The 26009-nt window shown below is 51.0% G+C and overlaps 1 protein-coding gene across 11 annotated transcripts in view; it reads right to left on the reverse strand.

The window, feature by feature from the left end:
• Positions 1-5991: 5991 nt before the first annotated feature.
• The window catches only part of CATSPERG (cation channel sperm associated auxiliary subunit gamma), a 34598-nt gene continuing 14580 nt past the window's right edge, over positions 5992-26009 (reverse strand). For 2 of the 11 annotated variants that reach the window (XM_064381357.1, XM_064381361.1), the window contains exons 7-28: positions 25697-25868; positions 23652-23789; positions 21968-22027; positions 21383-21502; positions 20202-20252; positions 19966-20095; positions 18578-18689; positions 17182-17340; positions 16985-17097; positions 16085-16298; positions 15696-15758; positions 15393-15591; positions 15132-15250; positions 14275-14355; positions 14129-14185; positions 9866-10022; positions 9607-9670; positions 9403-9498; positions 9007-9096; positions 6869-6961; positions 6675-6774; positions 5992-6408 (exon numbers count right to left, since the gene is read on the reverse strand). In XM_064381357.1, the coding sequence (XP_064237427.1) occupies positions 6082-6408; positions 6675-6774; positions 6869-6961; positions 9007-9096; positions 9403-9498; positions 9607-9670; positions 9866-10022; positions 14129-14185; positions 14275-14355; positions 15132-15250; positions 15393-15591; positions 15696-15758; positions 16085-16298; positions 16985-17097; positions 17182-17340; positions 18578-18689; positions 19966-20095; positions 20202-20252; positions 21383-21502; positions 21968-22027; positions 23652-23789; positions 25697-25868 (2715 nt within the window). In that variant the 3' untranslated portion in view covers positions 5992-6081. Of the gene's footprint in view, positions 6409-6674; positions 6775-6868; positions 6962-9006; positions 9097-9402; positions 9499-9606; positions 10023-14128; positions 14186-14274; positions 14356-15131; positions 15256-15392; positions 15592-15695; positions 15759-16084; positions 16299-16984; positions 17341-18577; positions 18690-19965; positions 20096-20201; positions 20253-21382; positions 21503-21967; positions 22028-23651; positions 23790-25696; positions 25869-26009 lie in introns of those variants that run through there. The other 9 variants (XM_064381359.1, XM_064381351.1, XM_064381353.1 and 6 more) reach the window with 8 other exon arrangements.

Raw genomic sequence — 26009 nt, forward strand, 5'->3', positions numbered from 1 at the left:
TAACAGCTAGAATGTGTACCTGGGGCTCCCTCTCCCGTCTTTTTCAAAGCATCCTTCCACGTTTTTTTCCCCAAGCTTATACAAATATGAAAGAACTCCTCCAGTTCTATGGCTTTAAATATATGTGCCGGGGGGGCGCGGTGGCTCATGCCTGTAATCCCAGCACTTTGGGAGGTCGAGGCGGGCAGATCACATGGTCAAGAGATCGAGACCATACTGGCAAACATGGTGAAACCCCGTCTCTACTAAAATTACAAAAATTAGCTGGGCGCGGTGGCGCACACTTGTAGTCCCAGCTACTCGGAAGGCTGAGATAAGAGAATCGCTTGAACCCGGGAGGTGGAGGTTGCAGTGAGCCAAGATCGCGCCACTGCACTCCAGCCTGGCAACAGAGCAAGACTCCAACTCAAGAAAAAAAAAGAAAAAGAAATTCTTCTTTAGAAAGAAAGAGAAAAGAAAAAATAAAAAGAAAAATAAAAAGAAAGTCATAAATAAGTGGAGAATTTAAGATGGAGTTTAGCTCTTGTTACCCAGACTGGAGTGCAATGGCGTAATCTCGGCTCACGGCATCCAGGGTTCAAGCGTTTCTCCTGCCTCAGCCTCCCAAGTAGCTGGGATTACAGTCATGTGCCACCACACCTAGCTACTTTTTGTATTTTTTTTTTTTTTGAGACGGAGTTTCGCTCTTGTTACCCAGGCTGGAGTGCAATGGCGCGATCTCGGCTCACGGCAACCTCCGCCTCCTGGGTTCAGGCAATTCTGCCTCAGCCTCCCGAGTAGCTGGGACTACAGGCACCCGCCACCATGCCCAGCTAATTTTTTGTATCTTTAGTAGAGACGGGGTTTCACCATGTTGACCAGGATGGTCTTGATCTCTTGACCTCGTGATCCACCCGCCTCGGCCTCCCAAAGTGCTGGGATTACAGGCGTGAGCCACCGCGCCTGGCCTCACAACTTCTTAAACCAACTTCTGCTTCCTCCATTGATTGATATTACACTTGCACATTCAACATCCCTTCCTCTCTCTCGCTCTCTTTTTTTTTTTTTTTTTAGAGGGAGTCCCTCTTCCAGCCTTTTTCTCTCTCTTTAAAAATATTTTGGCTGGGTGCAGTGGCTCACGCCTGTAATCCCAGCACTTTGAGAGGCCGAGGCAGGTGAATCATGGGGTCAGGAGTTCTAGACCAGCCTGACCATCACAGTGAAACCTCGTGTCTACTAAAAATATAAAAATTAGCTGGGCTTGGTGATGCACACCTGTAATCCTAGTTACTCAGGAGGCTGAGGAAGGAGAATTGCTTGAACCCAGGAGGCTGAGGTTGCAGTGAGCTGAGATGGCACCACTGCACTTCAGCCTGAGTGACAAAGTGAGACTCCGTCTCAAAAAAAAATTATTTAAAATTTTTTGTAGAGACAGGGTTTCACTATACTGCTCAGGCTGGTCTCGAATGCCTAGGCTCAAGCAATCCTTCTGCCTTGAACTTGCAAAGTGTTGGCATTACAGGTGTGAGCCACTGTGCCTGGCCAGCACATTTTTCTCAAACCCGACTCTCTCTCCACCATTTAGAATGTCATCTCCATGAAGGCAGGATGGTTTCCTTTACTACTGAATTCCCAGTATCTCAGTGCTTGGCAGATATTAATAGACAGTCAATAAATATTCGTTAGCTGGGCACGGTGTCTCACGCCTGTAATCCCAGCACTTTGGGAGGCTAATTGGGTGGATCACTTGAGGACAAGAGTTCAAGTCCAGCCTGGCCAAGATGGCAAAACTCCATCTCTACTACAAATACAAAAAGATTAGCGTGGTAGTGGGTGCCTGTAATCCCAGCTACTCCTGAGGCTGAGGCAGGAGAATCACTTGAACCCGGGAGGCAAGAGCTGAGATCATGCCACTGCACTCCAGCCTGGGCAACAGAGCAAGACTCCATCTTAGACAAAAAAAATTAGCCAGGTGTAGTGATGCACACCTATGGTCCCAGCTACTCAGGAGGCTGAGGCAGGACAATTGCTTGAGCCCGAGAGGCGGAGGTCGCAGTGAGTCAAGATCGCACCACTGCACTCCAGCCTGGGCCATAGAGTGAGATCCTGTTTAAAACAATATATATTGTTTCAAGTATGAGGGGAAACGCAGTCCCAGTCACTCTATCTTGGCCAGAAATGCAGATGGTGGTATTTAAAACACATGTTGACTTAGCTGATACAGGATTATGATGTGTTTATCTGGACCATGAGGTGACTCGATAGAATCTTGGTGGTGGAAACATCCTTAGCCAGTGGATCTTACACACATGAATGTTGCCAGCTCTTGTTATTGTCAAGTTCCATCAGGATTTTGTGCTACCAACCATGCCTAGTCCATGCCAACCCCTGGTTTATTCCTCCACCCTGACACTCTGGGTGAGCACCAACTAGATACAATCTTATACCTTTCCTCATTCACACTTTCATTTGTTCATCCATTAATGCTGACTGAATGCCTACCATGCATCAGGGTATTTTTTTAACTCATTTATTTCCTTCTGCTTTCATACCTCCATCTGTCGATTCATCGGTCACTATGCATCCATCCAGATTATGGACTGTATAACTAACCTCAGATGGTGAAGGGAGTTGTCCTGAGGTCAGAGACTGCACTTAGAGGAGGGCAGAGAAGAAAAAACTACAGGGAAATGTAGTCCCCAACGTCCACAGGAGGCTGAATCCTGTGGAAGTTGGGGACTTCTGGATCAAACTGTACCTGAAGCTGAATTAACAAAGCCTATAGGAGAGAGATCCAAGATGGCTGATCACTAGCAGCTCGGGCTCGTAGCTCCCAGTGAAAGCGCAGAGAACGAGAGGACGCCACACTTTCAGATGAATTTTTGTTGCTCACGGACCAAGAGATTCCCAGCAGAGGAGCCCCACGGGTCGCCAGGGCGACTCTTGTGGCCGGTGCAGCGGTTTAGCTGGTGCCTTAGCGCGCAGTTCTTGGTGCAGAGTCTGGAGGTTCCCGGGCAGAAAAGCACCATCAATCTTAACACCGCTGTTTTGGCCGGCGCAGTGGATTGCTCAGATTTCAGCGCTGGGAATCAACAAGTTGGATGTCCGCTCAGAGACCTAGTTAGAAAGTCGGTAATTACAAAGATGACAGAGGGATAAATATATAATCAAGGGAAGAAACCAGCCTAAAAAGGCAGAGAATACTCAAAATCAGAATGCCTCTCCCTCTACAGGGGATTGCAGTTCCTCATCAGCAACAGAACAAGGCTTAATGGAGGACGAGTGTGTTCCATTAACAGCAGCAGGTTTCAAAACGTGGATGATAAGAAACTTCCGTGAATTAAAAGAACTTGTTCTAACCCAATGCAAAGAAACTAAGAACCTTGAAAAAAGATTTGACGAAATGCTAACGAGAATGGACAATTTAGAGAGGAATATAAATGAATTGATGGAGCTGAAAAACACAACATGAGAACTTTGTGAAGTATGCAAAAGTTTAAACAGTCGAATTGATCAAGCAGAAGAAAGGATATCAGATGTCGAGGACCAGCTCAGTGAAATGAAACGAGAAGACAAGTTTGGAGAAAAAAGGATAAAAAGGAATGAGCAAAGTCTCCAGGAAATATGGGACTATGTGAAAAGACCTAATTTATGTTTGATAGGTGTACCTGAATGTGACGAAGAGAATGAATCCAAGTTGGAAAATACTCTTCAGGATATCATTCAGGAGAACTTTCCCAACCTAGCAAGGCAGGGTAATATTCAACTCCAGGTAATAAAGAGAACACCACAAAGATATTCTTCAAGAAGACCAACCCCAAGGCACATAATCGCCAGATTTATTAGGGTTGAAATGAGGGAGAAAATGCTAAGGGCAGCCAGAGAGAAAGGTCAGGTTACCCATAAAGGGAAACCTATCAGACTTACAGCAGATCTCTCAGCAGAAACCCTACAAGCCAGAAAAGAGTGGGGACCAATATTTAATATCCTTAAAGAAAAGAACTTTCAACCCAGAATTTCATATTCAGCCAAACTAAGCTTTACAAGCGAAGGAAAAATTAAATCTTTTGCAAATAAGCAAGTACTTAGAGACTTCACCACCACCAGGCCTGCTTTACAAGAGCTTCTGAAAGAAGCACTATACATATAAAGGAACAACCAATATCAGCCTTTCCAAATATATATCAAAAAGCAAAGAGCATCAATACAATGAAAAATTTACACCAACTAATGGGCAAAACAGCCAGCTAGCATCAAATGGCAGTATTAAACTCATATATATTCAAATTGGATAAAAAGCCAAAACCCATCAGTATGCTGCATCCAGACCCATCTCACATGCAACAATACACAAAGACTCAAAACAAAGAGAAGGAGGAAGATTTACCAACCAAACAGAGAGTAAAAATAAATAAATAAAAAGCAGGAGATGCAATTCTCGCCTCCGATAAAATAGACTTTAAAGCAACAAAGATCAAAAGAGGCAAAGAAGGACATTACATAATGGCAAAAGGATCAATGTAACAAGAAGAGCTAACGATTTTACAGATCAACGAGACAGAAAATTAACAAGGACATCCAGGACTTGAACTCAGACCCGGAACAAGTAAACAAAATAAACATTTATAGAACTCTCCACTTCAAATACACAAAACATACATTACCACCTCCCACCTATTCCATAAGTGACTACATAATTGGAAGTAAATCACTCCTCAGTAATCGCACAGCATTTCATAGGTTTAAATGAAATATTGGTTGGCTGTTTGTTTGTTATTTTCTTCCCTTATTCCTTCCTATCTATGTCATTAAGTATAATTATTGGTATAAAAGAGGTTTTCAATACCCATTACTAAACTGTATTCTAGCCTGGGCAAGAAAGCAATGCTCCCATTCTCTCTCTCTCTTTCTCTTCCTTTTTCTTCTTCTTCATTCTTTTTCTTTCTTTCTTTCTTCTTTTTTTTTAAAAAAAAGAAAAAAAAACAGACTGAAGACTTATTTAGAAATAAAAAAATATAATATTAGGTAAATAAAAACACAAACAGTAAGAAAAAAAAGCCTATAAATTACCAGTTTCAGGTAGACGATTTGAGGGAAATATTTGCACAACTAAAATAAGAATCCTGACATTTCCAGGGTCCCTTCCTTAAGACATTAGATAGGTGCTGACATTCAAAATATTTAACACTGAACAATCAGAACAGACGGTCAGCTGTAGCAATGGAGGATACTGCTGGACTACAGGGAGGTCTGGGGCACCCTAGGGAGGGGCTCAGCCAACAGGCACACAGAGAAGCCACTATTTAACATGTGGTCTAGAAGGTTTTTGATATTTTATTTATTGTTTTGTCCTGTTTTTTTGAATCAGAGTCTTGGTCTGTTGCCCAGGCTGGAGTGCAGTGGCGCAAACTTGGCTCACTGCAACTTCCGCCTCCCAGGTTCAAGGGATTATCCTGCCTCAGCCTCCCAATACCTGGAATTACAGGTAAACACCACTATGCCCAGCTAATTTTTTGTATTTTTAGTAGACATGGGGTTACAGGTTTCACCATGTTGGCCAGGCTGGTCTCAAACTCCTGACCTCAACTATTCTGCCCGCTCCGGCCTCCCAAAGTGCTGAGAGCACAGGCGTGACCCACCGTGCCTGGCCAGGTTTGTGATATTTTAACGTGCAGCTATCTGATACAAACCTTCTGAACTCAGCCAGGCATGGTGGCTCACGCCTGTAGTCCCAGCACTTTGGGAGGCCGATCATGAGGTCAGGAGATTGAGACCATCCTGGCCAACATTGTGAAACCCTGTCTTTACTAAAAATACAAAAATTAGCGCATGCCTGTAATCCCAGCTACTTGGGAGGCTGAGGCAGGAGACATGCTTGAACCACGGAGTCAGAGGCTGCAGTGAGCCGAGATCATGCCATTGCACCCCAACCTGGGCAACAAGAGCAAAACTCCATCTCAAAAAAAAAAAAACAACTTCTGAACTGGAGTTCTTAAGAGAACCCACACCTGGTCCCGAAATCAGGCTTTATTTGAGTCTGAATGAGAAGTAAACATCAAGCAAAACAGAAAAAGAGGCCTGGGCTGGGTGACAGGCACATCTTCAAGATGGGCCTTGCAGGGGAGGCGTGATGGTGGCTGGGGGCGGGGGCAGGTGAGAGGCTAAGGTCATCAACTGTCCCTCCATGGCTTCCCTGGGTTCAGCCCCATCCTCTTCTACCCTGGAGCTGACAATGGAGCCCTGCCTGGAGTGTCTCAGAGATGACATGCTGGAGATTCCAGAAATGGAGGCGCAGTAGTAGTAGGAGTCTGAGGCAATGATGTCATTTATCTTCCACCGGAGCATCGTGCAGCCCTTCACCATGAGGGGCCACAGGAGGCAGAAGATGATGTAGAAGATCACCAGGCCCACAAACACGCTGGTCGACACCTGCAGGGAGCAAAGAATGAATAGGAGTTGGCACATGATAGGTGCACAGTCCATCATCTGGATGGATGCACATGACAGAGGAATTGACAGATGGAGGCGTGACGGCTGAAATGAATGAATAGACAGCCCGTTGCACAGTAGGCATTTAGTCAGCATGCCTGGATGAGCAAGTGAAGGAATGAACGAGGGAAGGTACAATAAGCATAGGTGTGGAGTCGGGGAGGGCCCTGGCCACCCAGCAGGGCAGCTCCTGGACAGCCACTCACCATGAAAATGAAGAGGGCCCGCTTGGAACTGAGTGGCAGCCCATGGATGTGCACCAGGAAGGTGAGCTGGTAGTTGCAGTAGGTGCTTGTGTCCACTCCTCTGCGGGGGTTGGGAAGGGATCCAGGATGAGAGGAGAAGCCGGGCACTCCATGGGCAGCCCCTGACCCGCACCTGGGCCACCTGCCTGGCTCACCTATTGCTCACCAACACCTTGAAGAAGAATTCAGGGGAGAAGATGCCTCTGGGAACGTTGTCATAGCATGGGGAGTTCTCCAGACACAGCCACCTGTGAGCCAAAGATCAGGCAGGTGTGCTACCAACCATGCCTAGTCTGCGCCAACTCCCAATTTCTTCCTCTACCCCGACACTCTGGGTGAGGACCGAATGGGTGCAGTCTCATGCCTTCCCTCATTCATTCCTTCATTCACTCAGCCAATCATCCTGACTGAATGCCTACCCTCTAACAGGCTGTCTACTTATTCGTTTCCTCCTGCCATCATGCCTCCATCTGTCAATTCATCTGTCACGTGCATCCATCCAGATTACAGTCTGTGTACCTATCATGTGCCAACTCCTTATTCATTCTTGGCTCCCTTCAGTCCTTTATCCCATAAATATAGCTTGAGCACTTACTAGGTACAAAGTCATATCTTTCATTTATTCTCTTCTTTATTCATTATTCAATAAATGCAGGTCAGGCCGGGCACAGTGGTTCGAGCCTGGAATCCCAGCACTTTGGGAGGCCGAGTCAGGTGGATCACTTGAGGTCAGGAGTTCAAGACCAGCCTGGCCAACATGGTAAAACCCTGTCTCTACTAAAAATACAAAAATTAGCCAGGCATGGTGGCATGCACCTGTAATCCCAGCTACTCAGGAGGCTGAGGTGGGAGAATCGCTGGAACCTAAGAGGCGGAGGTTACACTGAGATGAGATGGCCCCACTGCACTCCAATCTGGGTGACAGAGCAAGACTCCGTCTCAAAAAATAAAAATTAAAAAAAAAAAATTTAATGCAGGTTAAGTTCTGACTAGATGCAAGTTGTTCATGCATTCACTGCCTTCATTTGCTCATGGCTTCATTTTTTTTTCCCTTCATTGAATGAATCTTAGTTATTGAGCCCCTGTATGTGAATTTGTTTCTCCATCGTTTTATTCATTCATTAATACCCCCATTCAAATATCAAAATGCCTGCCATGAATTAATTTATTCACTTGTCCATTATTTCATTCAATAAATATTATGTTAACCAGTCTGGCCAACACGGTGAAACCCTGTCTCTACTAGAAAAAAAAATAGGCCGAGCACAGTGGCTCACACTTGTAATCCCAGCACTTTAGGAGGCAAAGGCAGGCGGATCACAAGTTCAGGAGATCAAGACCATCCTGGCTAATGTGGCGAAATCCCATCTCTACTAAAAATACAAAAAATTAGCCAGGCGTGGTGACACACACCTGTAGTCCTAGCTACTCGGGAGGCTGAGGCAGGAGAATCGCTTGAACCCAGGAGGTTGGGGGGGCGGTTGCAGTGAACTGAGATAGTGCCACTGCACTCCAGCCTGGGCGACAGAGAGAGGCTCCATCTCAAAAAAAAAAAGAAGAAGAAAGAAAAAAATACAAAATTACAAAAATTAACTGGGCATGGTGGCGTGTGCCTGTAATCCCAGCACTTTGGGTGGGTAGATCACCTGTGATCAGGAGTTCGAGACCAGTCTGACCAACATGGTGAAACCCCATCCCTGCTAAAAATACGAAAATTAGCCAGGTGTGGTGGCAGGTGTCTGTAACCTCAGCTACTTGGGAAACTGAGGCAGGAGAATTGCTTGAACCCAGGAGGTGGAGGTTGAGTGAGCCAAGACTGCACTCCCAGCCTGGTGGGCCACAGAGGGAACCTGTCACAAAAAATAAATAAACAAATATCACGTTGAGTCCATTCAGGACCCAGTCCTGAGGGAGAGACAGATGCCACATTAGACAGTGACTGCCCAGACCTGCCCACACTGGGATGGGGATGCACAGGTAGAGGGCTCAGGGCTGGGATGGGAGAGCCTCAGGAGGCCATAGGAGTCACAAAGGGACAACTGTCCCATCCTGAAACAGAAAAGTCCTCCTGGCTGAAAGGGCATCTATCTAAGGCCCGAAGAGAGTAGGAGGGGGCAGCATTCCAGGCCAAGACTTCTGCTTGTGCAAAGTTCAGTCCCATTTGAGGAACACAAAGGCAATCTGTGTGACTTGGGGATCAAGGGGCCTCCTAGAGGTAGAAAGGATGGGTGGGCCCGATGGACTACCGACAGATGGGGGCCAAGAGGGCCTAGCGGCCAGGCTGCACACTCACTCGATGCCGGGGCTCTCGTAGGACATGATGTGGTAGGCTGAGTCTTTGGTGGTCCTTGTGGTCCTTGTGGTCCAGATAAGGCTGTTGGTCCTGTGCAGGACCAGGTCATCTCAGCCAGGGGTTGTGGGGGGGTGGTGTGGGGGACGTATGGCCTCAGCGGCTAGTGTGGAGCGAGGCCAGAGGTGAGTGCAGGGGGCGTGGTCTCGGGTGTGATCTTAGGTGCAAGGGGCGTGGTCTTAGGGTGGACCGGAGTTTGCCTGTGGGATCCTAAGAGCCCTGCTGTGGGCGGGGCCTGAGATGCAAAGGCGGGGGCTTGCAAGGTGGGCTTGGCTGGGAAGCGGGAAAGGCCTCCAGGGGAAGCAAGGCAGATTAAGCGTGGGGCCCCGCGGGGATTACTTGTCCTGGGGGCTGTTGAAACGGTAGATTTCGTCATTGCTGTAGTCTCTGATGCTTTCCAGTGTAGGCCCGCCACCCACCACCAGCAGCACGTAGCTACCAGGGACAGAAGCGCACACGGACTGGTCTCCAGGTGGCGAGTCCTGCACCCCTTCCCTTCCTCCCCCTCCACCTGCCCTAGCTGCAAATTGGCCAAGCCTTTACCTGCCCTGGAAACTGCCGGAGTCTCCTGTCACCAAATCTTGAATCAAGAAGAAGGGGTAGAAAACTATGGGGTTGGAAGGGGGTTGAGACCAGGAGAAGAAATTAGCTTGGCCCGAGAAGCTGAGGACCGAGAGAGGGAAAGTGAGATGCCGCAGGACAAAGGGTGGGTGGCCCGCGGGAGAGGAGAGGGGAGGAAGCGCGCAAAGTGGTGGGGGCAGGAGGGCAGTGAACTGTGCAGGGGAAGGGAACGGACACACACTGTCCCGGAAGAGAAAGCAGGGCATCTCGGGGTCCACGTGTACGCAGTCGAAGTAGTGTTTGTTCTGCCGGCGGCTGTATTCCAGTGTGTAGGTGATGTCGAAGGCCAGGCGCTTGCCTGGGGGGCAGCCTATGAGCACTGGCACCATCAGGTTGCCCTGGGTGGGAGGAGAAAAGCCTCATGGGGTGGTGGCCAGGGACTCCTCAGACCCCTGGCGGGGTGGGGGGCAGGGAGGACAGTCCCTCTCCCACACACGCCACCACCAGCTGCCCGGTTCTCCCTCACCACCGAGGGCGATATGGTCATTAATATTAAAATGACAGAGCGCAGTGGCTCACGCCTGTAGTCCCAGCACGCTGGCAGGCCGAGGCAGGCAGATTACTTGAACCCAGGAGTTTAAGACCAGCCTGGCCAGCATAGTGAAACCCTATCTCTACTAAAAATACAAAAAATTAGCTGGGTGGGGTGGCACACGCCTTTAATCCCAGCTACTTGGGAGGCAGAGGAAAGGAGAATCGCTTGAACCAGGGAGATAGAGGCTGAGATTGCCTCACAGCACTCCAGCCTGGGCGATAGAGCAGGACTCTGTCTCAAAAAAAAGATCTATATCTATATCTATATCTATATAGATAGATAGATATAAAACGATGCCTTTTAAAAATGCTTTTTTTATTTTAAATACACTGTATTTTTTATTTTTTTATTGCATTTTAGGTTTTGGGGTACATGTGAAGAACATGCAAGATTGTTGCATATAAAAATGCTTTTAATAACTGCAAACACATGCAGCTCTTACTGTGTACCAGGCAATGGGTGATGTTCTAAGAGCTTTACATATTCAAATTCATTTAATTCTCAATTGCCCCACAGGGTAGAGATTATTAATACCTTCCTTTTTTCTTTCTTTCTTTTTTTTTTTTTTGAGACAGAGTCTTGCTCTGTTGCCCAGGCTGGAGTGCAATGGTGCGATCTCAGCTCACTGCAACCTCCGCCTCCTGGGTTTAAGCAATTCTCCTGCCTCAGCCTCCCGAGTAGCTGGGACTACAAGCATATGCCACCATGCCCGGCTAACTTTTTTGTATTTTTAGTAGAGATGGAGTTTCACCATGCTGGCCAGGCTGGTCTCAGACTCTTGAACTCGTGATCCGCCTTCCTAGGCCTCCCAAGGTGCTGGGATTACAGGTGTAAGCCACCACGCCTGGCCTAAGACCTTTCATTTTAGAGATGGCCAAAATGAGTCACTGAGAGGTTAAACCACTTATTGATGATCCAAAACCACACAGCTGGTAGGTGGTAGTGTTGGGATTGGAACAGACAGATTGGCTGCAGCTGCCTCTAAAATAAGACTACTGACAGCTGTATCTGCTGAGCACCATCTAGTCAGACTCTATAAATCAAAAGTCAGGCCTGGGTAATCCTGTGGGAGCCTGGAATATATGAGGGAAATGGAACCCAGGATGGGTGTCAGGGGTCAGGGAACCCCCATGACATGGTCTTTAGAAGGAAGAGTCAACCGAGTCTGGTGGCTCATGCCTGTAATCCGAGCCGAGGTGGGAGGATCGCCTGAGCCCAGGAGTTGAAGACCTGTCTGGGCAACATGGCAAAACCAATCTACCAAAAATATAAAAAGTAGCCAGGCGTGGTGGTGTGAGTCTCTAGTCTCCAGTACTCAGAGGGCTGAAGAAGGAGGCTTGAGCCCCTAAGGTCGAGATTGCGGTGCACTGTGATTTTACCTATGCACTCCAGCCTGGGCGACAGAGACAAAAGAAAAAGAAAAGAGAAAATGAAAGGAAGAAGGGAGGAAGGGAGGGAAAGAAAGAAAAATTAAAAAAAAAAGGAAAGAGAAAGAAAGGAAGGAAGGAAAAGAAAGAAAGGAAGAAAGGAAAGAAGGAAGGGAAAGAAAGAAGGAAAGAGAGAAAGAGAGACAGAGAAAGAGAGAAAAAGAGAAAGAAAGAAAGAAAGAGAAAGAGACAGAGAAAGAGAAAGGGAAGAAAAAAAGAAGGAAGGGTCCTTGGGCCCATTTCAGGAGGTAAGACACAAGGGTATCAGCTGATTGTCAAAGGGACATGGAATCTGGAGGCTGTGGCCTGTGCTTGCTGGCACCTGGGGAGAGGGGTTGTTGGCCATAGAAGTGCATCCCACACCAGGTCTGGGCCATAGACTTTACAGCTGTCACTCTCTCACTCACTGGGAGGTCCCACGGGCATCCCAGGTTCAATCTGTCCAGAACTATCTGGTGAATGGCACCTCCACCCCTCCAGCTGTCAGGATGAACACCTTGCACCTCTCTCTCTCTCACACCCACATCCAGTCCATCCGGATAGCCTGTTGTTTCTAGCCTGAGCCTGAAAAATAGACCCAGAGCCCACCCATTCTCTCCCCTAAACCGCCAACTCCTTTGCCCTCACGCTGTGTTCCCCAACCTTGTCTCCTCCAGAGTCTCCCTGCTTGCAGTCCTCTCATTAATATCCCCCTAGCCCATGCAGCCAGATAGACCCTGGGAAACCTGAGCCCCTCCTCTGCTCTGAGCCCTCCCAAGGAGCCAGCTTACATACCGTGACCCATGAGGCCCACTTGCTCGGCCTCATCACTGCTCCGAGCTCATCCTGCCATGTTCCCCCTTGCTCACCCTGGTGTGGTCACACTTCCTCCTTGTTTATTTAGTCCAGCACATGAAATCTCATGTACTCCAAGGGGTTGGGGGCTGCTATAACCCCTTTTTACTGACCAAGGTCATTCTTTATTTTTATTTATTTATTTTTTTGAGACAGTTTCTCTGTTGGCCAGGCTGGAGTGCAGTGGCACGATCTCAGCTCACTACCACCTCTGTCTCCTGGGCTCAAGCAATTCTCCTGCCTCAGCCTCTCAAGTAGCTGGGACTACAGGCATGTGTGCCACCACACCCAGCTAATTTTCTTTTCTTTTTTTTTTTTTTTTTTGAGACTGAGTCTCACTCTGTCGCCCAGGCTGGAGTGCAGTGGCACAATCTCAGCTCACCGCAACCTCTGCCTCCAGGGTTCAAGCAATTCTCCTGCTTCAGCCTCCCAAGTAGCTAGGATTACAGGCATGCACCACCACACCCAGATAATTTTTTGTATTTTTAGTAGGGACAGGGTTTCTCCATGTTGGCCAGGCTGGTCTTGAACTCCTCACCTCAGGTGATCCGCCCGCCCCAGCCTTCCAAAGTGCTGGGATTACAGGCATGAGCCACTGCACCCAAGCTTTGATTTTTGTATTTTTAGTAGAGAGAGGGTTTCACCATGTTGGCTAGGCTGGTCTCGAACTCCTGACCTCAGGTAATCCGCCCCACTCAGCCTCCCAAAGTGCTGGGATTGCAGGTGTGAGCCACCAGACCTGGCCTGCCCAAGGTCATTCTAAGCCAGGAGGGAGGAACTCCAGGATGTGTGTGCCAGGGAGTGGGTAGGGAAGTGGGTGAGAACAAGAACTCTGGGCAGGCCCCTCCCCTATTACTTATTAGCTCCCTGGGTTACTCTGCACCTCTCTGAGCCTCCGTGTCTGCCCCTGGGCAAAGGTGATATCACATGTGTAAGCGAGTGAAGAACCAAGAACCCGAACTGAATGAGGAACATATGAGTGGGCAGAGGAAGGGTGAGACGTGAAGGTAGGGCCAGGCCAGCCCTTATGCCACCTTTGTGCCGATTGCTAAAAGAGGCCCTGTTTCTCAGACCCTCTTCTCTCTCTCTGCCGAAAAGTATCAGAGGGAACATACGAGCTTGTGTGCAACCTGCACAACTGGAAAGGTGGCCCTTTCTGAAAACATGAATGAATGAAAGGAGTTAGGCCGGGCGAGGTGGCTCACGCCTGGAATCCCAGCACTTTGGAAGGCTGAGGCCGGTGGATCACTTGAGTTTAGGAGTTTGTGACCAGCCTAGCCAACATGGAGAAACCCTGTCTATACCAAAAATACAAAAAATTAGCCGAGCATGGTGGCGGGCACCTATTAATCCCAGCTGCTCAAGAGGCTGAGGCAGGAGAATCACGAGCCCAGGAGGCAGAGGTTGTGGTGAGCCAAGACCGCACCACTGCACTCCAGCCTGGCCAACAAGAGCAAAACTCCATCTCAAAGAAAAAAAAAAAAGAATGAAAGGAGGTACTGGGGTGGGGTGGGGGAGAGTGAATGATGAGAAAGAATGAGAAGAAAGAAAATGATGAATACATTAGTGGGATTCTCAGGGGGATTAGCCCTGTTGAGACCTGACCCAACGTTCCCCTCCCAGGACGCAGTATCCCAAGTTTCAGTACTTGCATATGGGGCTCCAGGTGCGTCTCCTGGAAGCAGAGCCCAGATGAGCCCACCACCTGCGGACAGGAGGAGGTGAAGATGGTGATCCCCGCAGGCCCAGGCTTTCCCCCTGTCCTGCGCCCTCGCCTCCAGACTTGGACCTCACATTGACCATCATGGAAGTCTTCATAAGGTGATGTCCGCTAATGCCTTGGTCATAGCAAAGCTTTTTATCCTTGAGCGTAATCTGGGGTTGAAGGAGGGGAGAGGCAGAAGTGAAGGACTAAGCAGGTCTCCCCAATGACCAATAAACAGTTCAAATAACCCATAGCTGGGGCGAGGTGAGGGGCTGGTAGAATGGAAGGCCTCCATTTCCTACTCAGGAATAGGCTAACAGGGCCAGGTGCAGGGTGGCTCATGCCTCACACCTCATGACGAGGTGTGAGGATCTCTTGAGCCCAGGAATTTGAGACCAGCCTGGGCAACATAGGGACACCCCCCATCTCTACAAAAAATAAAAAGTTAAGGCTGGGTGCAGTGGCTCACGTCTGTAATCCCAGCACTTTGGGAGGCCGAGGTGGGTAAATTGTTTGAAGTCAGGAGTTCAAGACCAGCCTGGCCAACATGATAAAACCCCATCTCTACCAAAACTACAAAAAAAATTAGCTGGCTGTGGTGGCGTGCACCTGTAATCCCAGCTACTAGGGAGGTTGAGGCAGGAGAATCGCTTGAACCTGGGAGGCAGAGGTTGCAATGAGCTGAGATCGTGCCATTGCACTCCAGCCTGGGTAACAGAGCAAGATTCTGTCTCAAAAGAAAAAAAAAAAAAAAGCTGGGCACTGTGGCGCATGCCTGCAGTCCCAGTTACTCAGGAGGCCGAGGGAGGAGGATCACTTGAGTCAAGGAGGCCGAGAATGCAGTGATCACGCCACTGCACTTGAGCCTGAGTGACTGAGCAGGACCCTGTCTCAAAAAATAAAAATAAATAACTTGCTTTGATCCCAACTTCCAGCCAGGTCTTACCAAAAATAGCACCGAGTTGCGATTAATCAGGACCTCCTGCTTCACCAAGGCCTCGATGCAGCCCGGGTTGGCCAGCACCACGCCCACGTCCACCTGGGTCTGCAGTTGGAAGGCGCTGCCTGCTCTAGGCAGTAAAGGGGGTTAAGGCCTCCCTCACAGACAGGCCCAGCCCCCTGGTCGGTGTCCCCGTCCCCCAGGCTCCCAGATTCTGGGCAGCCCCCACCCCGCCCTTCGGACGCCACTCTGGCCCCGCGCACAGACCGAGTTCTGCCTGCGCACGGAACGAGCGGCCTTGCGCCGACAGGAAGATGGTGAAGCTGTACTCAGTGCCCTTGTCCAGAAAAATGCGCTCCGGCAGCTCGTACTCGGGCTCGAGGTTGTAGATCTTTTCGTAACTGTCCATGTCAATGTACACGCCGCCCGCGCTTCGCCAGTTGCTCGCCAGGAAGAAGAAGTAATCCTGGGGTACGGGATGCGCGGGGCAGAGTCAGCGCCGGAGGTGGGGGCACGGGGAGGGGTGTCCGGGCGCCGCCCCCGGCCCGGCTCCCAAACCGCTCTGCCTACCTTGTCTTGTTTGTTGTTCCGCCACCAGCGCCAGGTGGGGTCGTGCACCGGGTCCGCGTACGGCTGCAGGGATTGCCCGGCACAGTGAAGGGATGGGGGGCGGCGAGAGCCCCCAGGCCAGCGGCAGCCCCGGACCCCCTCCTAGCCTCAGTGCCAGCCCCTAACTCAGAGCTGAAGATACACACCCCAGCCCGTCCCCAAACCCTGCTTTCAACCTGGCCACACCCCCAACACCCTCCCTTCGAAGCCCCGCTCAGGCCAGGCCCCGCCCGCAGACTCCCACGCAGGGTCCTCCAGCTCTCCAGTCCCACTGCGCTCCGCTCCACAGGCCTCGCCCTCTGAGCCGGCTCCGGGTCCCAGGCCTGCCCCGTCCGCCGCCGGACGCCCACCTTGTCGTATTTGGAGTGCAGCCAGAGCAGGTAGTAGACCAGGCCCTGGTAGATGGCGAGCGAGTTCTTGGTGTGGAAGCCCGAGCGCTCCAAGATGCTCGGCGGCCGCGCCCGGTAGCGCTCCTGGCGCGTGTATCTCTGCGGTCTGGGCAGGTTCCGCAGGCGCATCACCGAGAAGGGGCAGAAGTTGGTGAAGGAGAGCGTCGAGTAGTTCCTGGGTAGCGGCAAGCGGGGAAGGTGGCTGGCTCTAGGGCACCCCGCCCACGGGAAGCTTCCGCAGGCCTCTTTCCCATCTCTCCCACTTCCCGAATCGAATCCAGCCCCGATCTTCCTCCTCAGCGTCAGCTGGGGGCAGAGGCCTCTTGTTCCTCCTGCCACCCCAGCGCCGGGTCCCTGCCCCGACCCCAGCTGCCTCCCTGGGTCGCTCTGATCCACCCTCTGCAGGACGGCTACCGGAGGCATCATTGTGGCATGTGGTAAAATCCGACCCTGCAGTCCTTTCCTTAATTGCCATCCATAGCTCCCCCAGGACCCTCAAGATGAAGTTCAAGTTTCTCCCCATGACCACCAGGCTCACCTTGCCCCCCCTATCAGGGCCTATGCACAGGTGGTTCCCCTTTCTGGAACACCCTTCCCCACCTTATCACCTAGCTAATCCCTTCCTCACCCTTCTTGTCGCAGCGCTTACACCTCCTCCTCCTTGAAGCCCTCCCTGATTTACCCTCCTCCCTGGCTAGGTCAGCCTCCTCCTCTGAGCTTCCATAAGTGCTGAGCTCCCACCATCACAGCCCCGAGGTTGTCACCGGGGTTGGCTTGGTCACCCCTCTGTCAACAATGGGAGCTTCAGGAGGGCAGTGCCGGGAGCCCTCAGACCCCCACCACCCTCCGGCGTCTTCTCACCCTTTCCGCTCCAAGTCATAGTGGTTGGTGTACTGTTGATACATCAGAAGCTTCTCCACGGGCATGGGCCTCTTGACCAGCCGGCCCTCATGCTTGTACATAAGGTACACCAGCTGCAGGGGGAAGCCAGGCCCAGGTGAACTGGTGTCAGCCCTTCTGGGGTGCCCCAATGTCTCCCCCAAAGCCCCACCGGGCACCTGATACAGTTTGTTGTCTTCATAGAAAAGGGTCACCATGGTTTCATTAGATGCGTAGAGAGAGGACTGCTGCATCAGCTGTAAGCTCATGTGCACGTCCCAGCCCCTGGACGGGAACAGCTGGTACACCCGGTAGGTGCCCTCCACGAGGTACCAGATCTGCAGGTACGACAGCCAGATGTGTGTGTGTGAGGACCATGGGTCCTCTGATCCCACCTCTCCCTCTGCCCAGTGTGGTGGCCCTATTGCCTGAAGGATGAGGTTTGGAAACTCACCTCCACTGGGACCAAGAGCGCCCCCTTCCTTTTCTCTGGTGCCATTGGTCTACTTCCCGGAGCCCAGTCACCTCTGGTTCTGGCCCTCACACACCATGATCACTTTTTTTTCCTTTTTTTTTCTTTTTCTCGAGACAAGAGTCTCACTCTGTCTCCCAGGCTGGAGTGCAGTGGCGAAATCTCAGCTCACTGCAACCTCTGCCTCCTGGGTTCAAGCAATTCTCCTACCTCAGCCTCCCTAGTAGCTGGGATCACAGGTGAGTGCCACCATGCCCAGCTATTTTTTTTATTTTTTTATTTTTAGTAGAGGTGGGGTTTCACCATGTTGGCCAGACTAGTCTTGAACTCCTGACTTCAGGTGATCCACCCGCCTCGGCGTCCCAAAGTGCTGGGATTACAGGCGTGAGCCACCATGCCCAGCTCATGATCATTTTTTTCAATGTTTTTGGTCTATTTGGGTTTCTGGCACTTGCATCCTAAGCATCCCTATCATGCACACTCCCTAACAGTCACGGTTCCTAGGGCCAAGACCTCTTATTTCTTCTCACTCTTTGCAGCCTCCAGGGTCTCGTCATTTCCTTGGCCTCAGTTTCCCATCTCTGCACAGATACTCAGCCCCATATACATCTGAAGTGAACCTTCACACCCCTTCCTGAGCCACAACCTGGGGGATCCTCTCCACCTCCAAGATGTCCCCCTCCATGTGGCCTCCTCCAGGAAGCCCTCCCTGACATGCACAACTCCCCAGACTGGGCCAGGTTCCCCTACTTCCTTAGGTAGTATTTTCCCCATTATAGCCCTGATCGCTCTGTGTTCTCCAGCACGGGAGCAGGGACACAATAAATGTTCAATATTTATGAAGCAAACAACCACACTGTGGGATGAAAGAGGGCAGCCTCTGAACATCAGATCATGGCTGCGGTCTGCGTAACTTTGGAGATGACACTTAGCCTCTCTGAGTTCCAGGGGTTTCAGCTATAAATGGAGCTTCACTGCCCTTTCTCAGGGTCCCCGAGGGTGTCCCCCCTCTTAGCTCCTTTACCTTGACAGGGGGAAAAGAGAGGCCCCTGGGGTTTGGAGGAGGGCAGAGAGGGTATGCGGGGAGGGACAGGGCAGCCCACCTCCTCTGTCTCTGTGACTATAGCCATGTTCCCAAGGAACGATCTGGCTATATATTTGATGGTCTGTTCCTTGGGGAAGTCTGCCAGGTAGATGAAGTTTTCCTTGTCAGAGCTGCAGGGGCAGAGACAGAGAGCTAGGGACATCCTGGACAGCCACTTCCCCCAACCCCAGGCCTAGTAACACGGGAGCCACTTAGTTTCTCCACTTTGAGGACATGCAAAGGAAATCCTAGCTCCTGCCCCCGACCCCAAACCCTTTGAGAGTCTCCAGCTCCCCATCTGTAGAACAGGAGCATCGGGCCAAACTGGCAGTTTGCCAGCCACCCATGAAGGTGGCTCAGGAGCTCCTAGGTTCCTGAGGGGCAAGAGGGTGGCTGGGGCAGAGAGGATCCTAAACTGTCCCTGGAAAATGCTTGTCAAGGCCAGATGCAGTGGCTCATGCCTGTAATCCCAGCATTTCGGGAGGACGAGGCGGGCGGATCATGAGGTCAGGAGATTGAGACTATCCTGGTTAACGCGATGAAATCCCGTCTCTACTAAAACTATAAAAAAAGAGTGGGGCGTGGTGGCAAACGCCTGTGGTCCCAGCTACTCAGGAGGCTGAGGCAGGAGAATCTCTTGAACCCGGGAGGCAGAGGTTGCAGTGAGCCAAGATTTCGTCACTGCACTTCAGCCTGGGTGACAAAGCCAGACTCTGTCAAAAAAAAAAAAGAAGGAAGGTAGGAAAGCAGGGAGGGAGGGAGGGAGGGAGGGAGGGAGGGAGAAAGGAAGGAAGGAAGGAAGGAAGGAAGGAAGGAAGGAAGGAAGGAAGGAAGGAAGGAAGGAAATGCTTGTCAATTAGCCGGGAGCAGTGGCTCACGCCTGTAATCCCAGCACTTTCAGAGGTCAAGGTGGGAGGATCACCTGAGGTCAGGAGCTCAAGACCAGCCTGGCCAACATGGTAAAACCCTGTCTATACTAAAAATACAAAAATTAGCTGGGCGTGGTGGCGTGTACCTATAATCCCAGCTACTCAGGAGGCTGAGGCAGGAGAATCGCTTGAATCCGGGAGGTGGAGGGTACAGTGAGCCAAGATTGTGCCCCTGCCTTGCAGCCTGGGTGACAGACTCCATCTCCCCCCAAAATCAAAAACAAAAAAAACCCCTAGAAACTGTTCATCTATTACTCACACAGGCTGGGTCTTTAAGAAAAGGGCTCCCACAGCATTAGAATAGTGGCATCCCCCAGTTCCAGCACTGATGACCCTACCCATGTGTTCCCCCACGGTCCTGATAACTTCTGGATCTGGGCATCCTCTGAAGGCTTGGTGAGACTTCAGAAAGCGTCCCCGCCCTAAAGGTGCTGGGGAGACAGAGTATCCCTGGCCCGCCGGGGTGGTGGAGGCCCACCTCTGCAGAAGGAAGTTGCCCCAGATGAAGATCAAGTTGTTGTACGGGTTAAAGGAGATGCCCTTGGGGACCATTGGGGTGTTGGTGTAGGTCTCTGTCCCTAGGATCATCAGGAACTCCAACCCTCGAGCTGACCGGGGCAGAGGAAGAGAGGACACAAGCAGTGAGGTGGGGGTCACCTGGGCCCCTCCTGGCCTACAGCCGCCCTTAAGGCCACCTCTACCTTCCCCCTGTACCTTCAGGGACAAATTCTGGGACTTTGTAGACAACGTCCATTTCATCAGTCACTACAGGTGGGGAGAACACAGCAAAATCTCCTGAGGCCCTGCACTTTGAAAACCTGGAGCTGGCGCAAGTTGTTCGCTTCTCGGCCTCCTGTAAAACCCTCCAAAGAGCTTCCCAGCCAGACTTGCCAGTCCTTCGAGTTTCTTTTCCCTCTCCACCCTGACACAGGATCTCACTCTATTGCCAGGCTGGAGTGCAGTGGTGTGATCTCAGATCACTGCAACCTCTGCCTCCTGGGTTCAAGTGATCCTCCCACCTCAGCTTACGGAGTAGCTGGGATTTCAGGCATGTACTACCACCACACCCAGCTAATTTTTGTTTTTCTGTTTTGTTTTGTTTTGTTTGACATGGAGTCTTGCTCTGTCGCCCAGGCTGCAGTACAGTGGCGCCATCTCAGCTCACCGCAACCTCTGCCTCCCAGGTTCGTCCAGCGATTCTCCCGCCTCAGCCTCCCGAGTAGCTGGGATAACAGACACCCACCATCATGCCTGGCTAATTTTTGTGATTTTAGTAGAGACGGGGGTTTCACCGTGTTAGCTAGGCTGGTCTTCAATTACTGACCTCAGGTGATCCACCTGCCTCAGCCTCCCAGAGTGTTGGGATTACAGGCATGAGCCACCGCGCCCGGCCAATTTTTGTATTTTTTGTAGAGATGAGATTTCTCTATGTTGCCTAGGCTGGTCTTGAACTCCTGAGCTCAAGCGAGTCGCCCACCTTGGCCTCCCAAAGTGCTGGGATTACAGGTGTGAGTCCCTTGCCTAGCCCTTTAGAGTTTCTTCAAGTGAATTATAAAAAGGCACTGCCTTTGAGGGGCAACAGTCCTGTTAAGGCACAAGACTTGTCTCCTCTGACCCCTTGGTTGGGGGTTTTGTGCAGTGCACAGCCTGTACAACTCTACATGGTGGCCCTATGCTCACTGCAGGTAAAATAAAATCTTCTTATTGTGAGTCACAGCGTCCTTTCGGATCACCAAACCTATACTCCGTCCTCCACTGCTACCCCTCATCCAGGAGTGACATAGATAATCCCGCCCTTCTTCTGTCTGCTGGGCACAGATCCCTTAGGAGGGCATGCAGTTCACAGTCTGGGCTCCTGCCCCTCCGCACCCCGCCCTCTGCGTCACCCCGATTACCTCTGTTGTAGTTGACCACCTGGTACAATTTACTGCTACCACCATATCCAGTCTCCACCAGCAGCAGTAGGGTATGTTCGCCCGCGATGTATTCGGACCAAATTATGTTACAGGTGTAAACTGAGAGAGAAAAGGGGCTCAACAGCCTTGGTCCTGTGCTGGCTGTGACTCTCCACATAATGCTCCCCCCTCCCTGAGACACTGCCCCCCTTTTTTTTTTTTTAAGATGCAGTCTCGCTCTGTTGCCCAGGCTGGAGTACAGTGGTGTGATCTCAGCTCACTGAAACCTCCGCCTCCAGGGTCCACGCGATTCTTCTGCCTAAGCCTCCCGAGTACCTGGGACTACAGGCGCCTGCCACCACACCCGGCTAATTTTTTTGTATTTTTAGTAGAGATGGGGTTTCACCGTGTTAACCAGGATGGTCTCAATCTCCTGACCTTGCGATCCGCTCCCCCGCCCCCCAGCCTCTCAAAGTGCTAGGATTACTGCCCATTATTTCCCATGACCACTGCCACCCTCCCCTGCTGTTATGCATCCTCAGTGCCCCCAGCCTCCCGCCACAGACCCATCGGAGGGATGAGTACCTGCTATCTGCTGGCACACAGACCACTGCTTGGGCAGCATCTCAAAGGACACCTGGCCATCTGCAGAGCAAGGTGGAATTCACGTTCAAGCCCTTTCCCTCCTGTCTGGCAGCCCATCAAGCCAATGCTGATTGTCCTCCTCATGCCTCTCAGCCCCTCAATCCTTGGGATCTCATTCCCTGGCCTTGCCTCACTCACACCTGGCCTATCAGAGCATGTCTGTCTCTAGTCGTGGTAATTGGCTCAGGTCTGGCCATGTGACCCACATGGGGCCAATCAGAGTTTACTCTGGGACCTGTGTTAGAATTAATGGGAAAGAAGCTGTCTTCATTCTCTTGGCGTGACTCAGACTAGTAGCTGACTTGAGTCTCAAGCTTTTAGGGGCCACCTTTAACCTCCAATGGAGGAATAGCTACCTGAAAATGGAGGCAAATTATAGGAGCAATAATAATAAACCCTTCGTAATGCTCACCATAGCCCTAGCGCTAAGACCTTTACAAAAAATTTAATCTTTATATCAACCCAGTGACCTAGATACTAGTACTACCATTAGCCACATTTTGTAAGTGAAGAAAACGAGATCAGAGAGGTCAAGTTACATATCCAAAGGCACACAGTGAGGGTGTGATGGAGCAGTCTCTCTCCAGAATCTGTGTTATAATTAATTACCATGCCTCACTACATTACCAAGACATGGAATCCTGATGACATACCCTGTGAGCCCCTGGATCCAGCCATACCTGAAGTTGAACCTGTCTTTTCATTTATATAAGTCATCAAATTCTTTGTGCTTAAGTTATTATTATTATTATTGAGACAGTCTCACTCTGTTGCCCGGGCTGGAATGCAGTGGCATGATCTCGGCTCACTACAACCTCTGCTTCCCAGTAGCTGGGACTACAGTGATTCTCGTGCCTCAGCTTCCCAAGTAGCTGGGACTACTGGTGCATGCCACCACACCCGGCTTATTTTTGTATTTTTAGTAGAGATGGGTTTTTGCCATGTCGGCCAGGCTGGTCTCGACCTCAGGTAATCCACCCACCTCGGCCTCCCAAAGTGCTGGGATTACAAGCATGAGCCACCATGCCCCGCTGTGCTTAAGTTATCTTTGAATTGGGCTTCTGCCATTTTGTGGTTTTTGGATCTTTTTGTTGTTGTTGTTGTTGTTGTTTGTTTCTGAGACAGAGTCTTATTCTGTTGCCCAGGCTGGAGTGCGGTGGCGTAATCTTGGCTCACTGCAACCTCCTCCTGAGTTAAAGTGATTCTCCTGCCTCAGCCTCCTGAGTAGTGGGATTACAGGCGCCTGCCACCACGTCTGGCTAATTTTTATATTTTTAGTAGAGACAGGGTTTCACCATGTTGGCCAGGCTGTTTTTGAACTCCTGACCTCAAGTGATCTGCCTGCCTCAGCCTCCCAAAGTTCTGGGATTACAGACCTGAGTCACCGTGTCTGGCTCTTCTGCCCTTTAAAACCAAGTACATCATGAAAGATACATAACAGCCACCCCAAGCCCTACCCCTACAAACACATCCCTCCACTACCAACACCACCACCACCACCACCCTCAGCCTGGGGCCCCTCCTGAGGGCACATGGTGAGGAGTGAGGGCCCAAGGTTAGGATCCTTGGAGGTAGGAGGGGATGAGGAGGGGTCCCTGGGGCTCCCAGAGGTCCCCACCCTTACCTGTGATGGTCCCGAAGTGTATAAAACCCTCATTCTTGCCCACGGTAAGGGCCATTACGTACTCAGAGCCGTTGGCATGGAAATGCGCAGGGCACAGCTTCTTGATGCACTCGCTGGCCAGGACACGAACCCAGCTGTCTAGGGAGGCCAGCATGGGGCTTCAGATCCAGGTGGCTGGGCCTGGGGCCTATGCCCCCCACCCACATTTCCCTAGCTTTAGTGAGTCTGTTATCTGTCCTCTCGTGCTGAAGCACTTGTTCAGGGTGGTGTCAGGGGCACCTGGCAGAGGGCACCCGCTGCCTTTGAAAAAAATCCTCCTTGCTCACACTCTGTCCATGAGGGTCAGATTGGGCTGACCCCTCCCTTGCAGTCCCTTGGCCACAGTGATCAGCAGGTGACCAAGCTGGGCAAATCAGAGGCAATTCCAGCTTGCAATCAGTAACAAGATGCTCTTTTCTGGGGCTTCCGAGGGGCATAAAAGTCTATAGTTGCTGGGCAGGGGCCAGAGTCACCATGCCATGCACAAGGCGGTGACTGTTTAACCGTGACAGTGAGCTCCTGGGTGCAGCCATTCCTGAGACCAACATGCTCCTGGGCTTTTCAGCCATGGAAACCAATAAACATCCCTTTTCTTTGGCTTAAGCCAACTTGAATTTGGTTCCTCCCACTGTCAAAGTGCCCTAAGTAAGAGAGAAAGCAAAACTGCTGGGAACGTGCATTCACTCATGAAATGTAAGTTACAGTCCAATTTCCGGTGACTCTGTAAGCTGACAGTTCTCACTAAGATGGGGGGGAAAAACTAGAAGAAATAGGAGAGCTTTGGTATCATTTAAAAGATGAAGTTGAATCAACAGTCTCTTTTTTTCCTCTCTCTCTCTTTTTATTCAGACTCAGTCTTGCTCTGTCTCCCAGGCTGGAGTGTAGAGGCGTGATCTCAGCTCACTGCAACCTGTTTCCTGGGTTCAAGTGATTCTCCTTTCTCAGCCTCCTGAGTAGCTGGGATAACAGATGCTTACCACCACTTCCAGCTAATTTTTGTATTTTTAGTAGAGACAGGGTTTCACCATGTTGGTCAGGCTGATCTTGAACTCCTGACCTCAAGTGATCCACCTGCCCTGGCCTCCCAAAGTGCTGGAATTACAGGCGTGAGCCACCGTTCCCAGCCCCTTTGTTGTTGTTGTTGTTGAGACAGAGTGTCATGCTGCACAGGCTGGAGTGCAGTGGCGCAATTTCGGCTCACTGCAACCGCCACCGCCCAGGTTCAAGCAATTCTCTGCCTCAGCCTCCCGAATAGCTGGGATTACAGGTGCCCGCCACCACAACCAGCTAATTTTTATATTTTTAGTAGAGACAGGGTTTCATCATCTTGGCCAGGCTGGTCTCGAACTCCTGACCTCATGATCCACCTGCCTCAGCCTCCTAAAGCGCTGGGACTACAGGCATGAGCCACCATTTCTGTTTTTGTTTTTTTTTTTTTTTTTTTTTTTTTTTTTTAATAAAACAGAGTCTTGCTCTGTCTGCCAGGCTGGAGTGCAATGGTGCGATCATAGCTCACTGCAGCCTCAAACCCTTGGACTCATGCGATCCTCCCATCTCAGCCTCCTGAGTGGTCAGGCGTGAGCCACTGTAGCTAGACTCTCTTTCTCCTCTCAAATGAGCTTCCCTTGAGGTTTTGCCGTCTGTTTCTCTCTCCTGCTCTGACTTTCTGACTTCCCATGCCCCTCTCCCTCTGACTTTCTCTCTCTCCGTCTGATCTCTCTTGGCATGTCCTTCTGCCATTGTGTGTGTGCACACGACTCTCTGCGACCTCCCTTCACTCTCACACCCCCTCTTCTCACGGCTGGCTCACAATTTCCAGGAGGGTCTGAGTGGAAGCCTCATACTGGCAAAAAAAGGGCAAGGGAAGGCCCATTTGGGGTGGGCAGGGGTGATTCAGGGCCTGGGCAATTTCCTTTTCCCCCACCCCACCCACAGCAATTCCAGTCCCAGGGGACTTCAGTGGAGGGGTTCCCTCCCCAGGCGTGGGCCCCGCCACGGCCGCTCACCACTGCCGCGGTTGCTCTCATGAAGTGTGGTATAGGTGCCTGTAAAGTAGTAGACCAGCTGGTTCTGCCGAATGAAGAGGGTGCTCTCGGTGGCAATAGTGTCATAGATGGTGGCGGTGAAGCCAGAATGGGGGCAGTAGACGGAGCCCACCCAGCAACTGTCGATGCTCAGCTGCAGGGGAGCAGAGGCTAGTGATGAGCAGGTGGCCTCAGCCTCAGCCCCCATGGCCTGCCTTTAGGGGAAGTCCCTGCTCTGACAGCTGCTTGGGAGAGACAGACAAAGCTTCCCCGGGGCACTCTCCCTGCTCACCCT

Source organism: Aotus nancymaae, unplaced genomic scaffold (genome assembly GCF_030222135.1).
Source record: "Aotus nancymaae isolate 86718 unplaced genomic scaffold, 86718_ANA_hifiasm-v0.15.2.pri h1tg000028l, whole genome shotgun sequence".
Lineage (NCBI taxonomy): Eukaryota > Metazoa > Chordata > Mammalia > Primates > Aotidae > Aotus > Aotus nancymaae.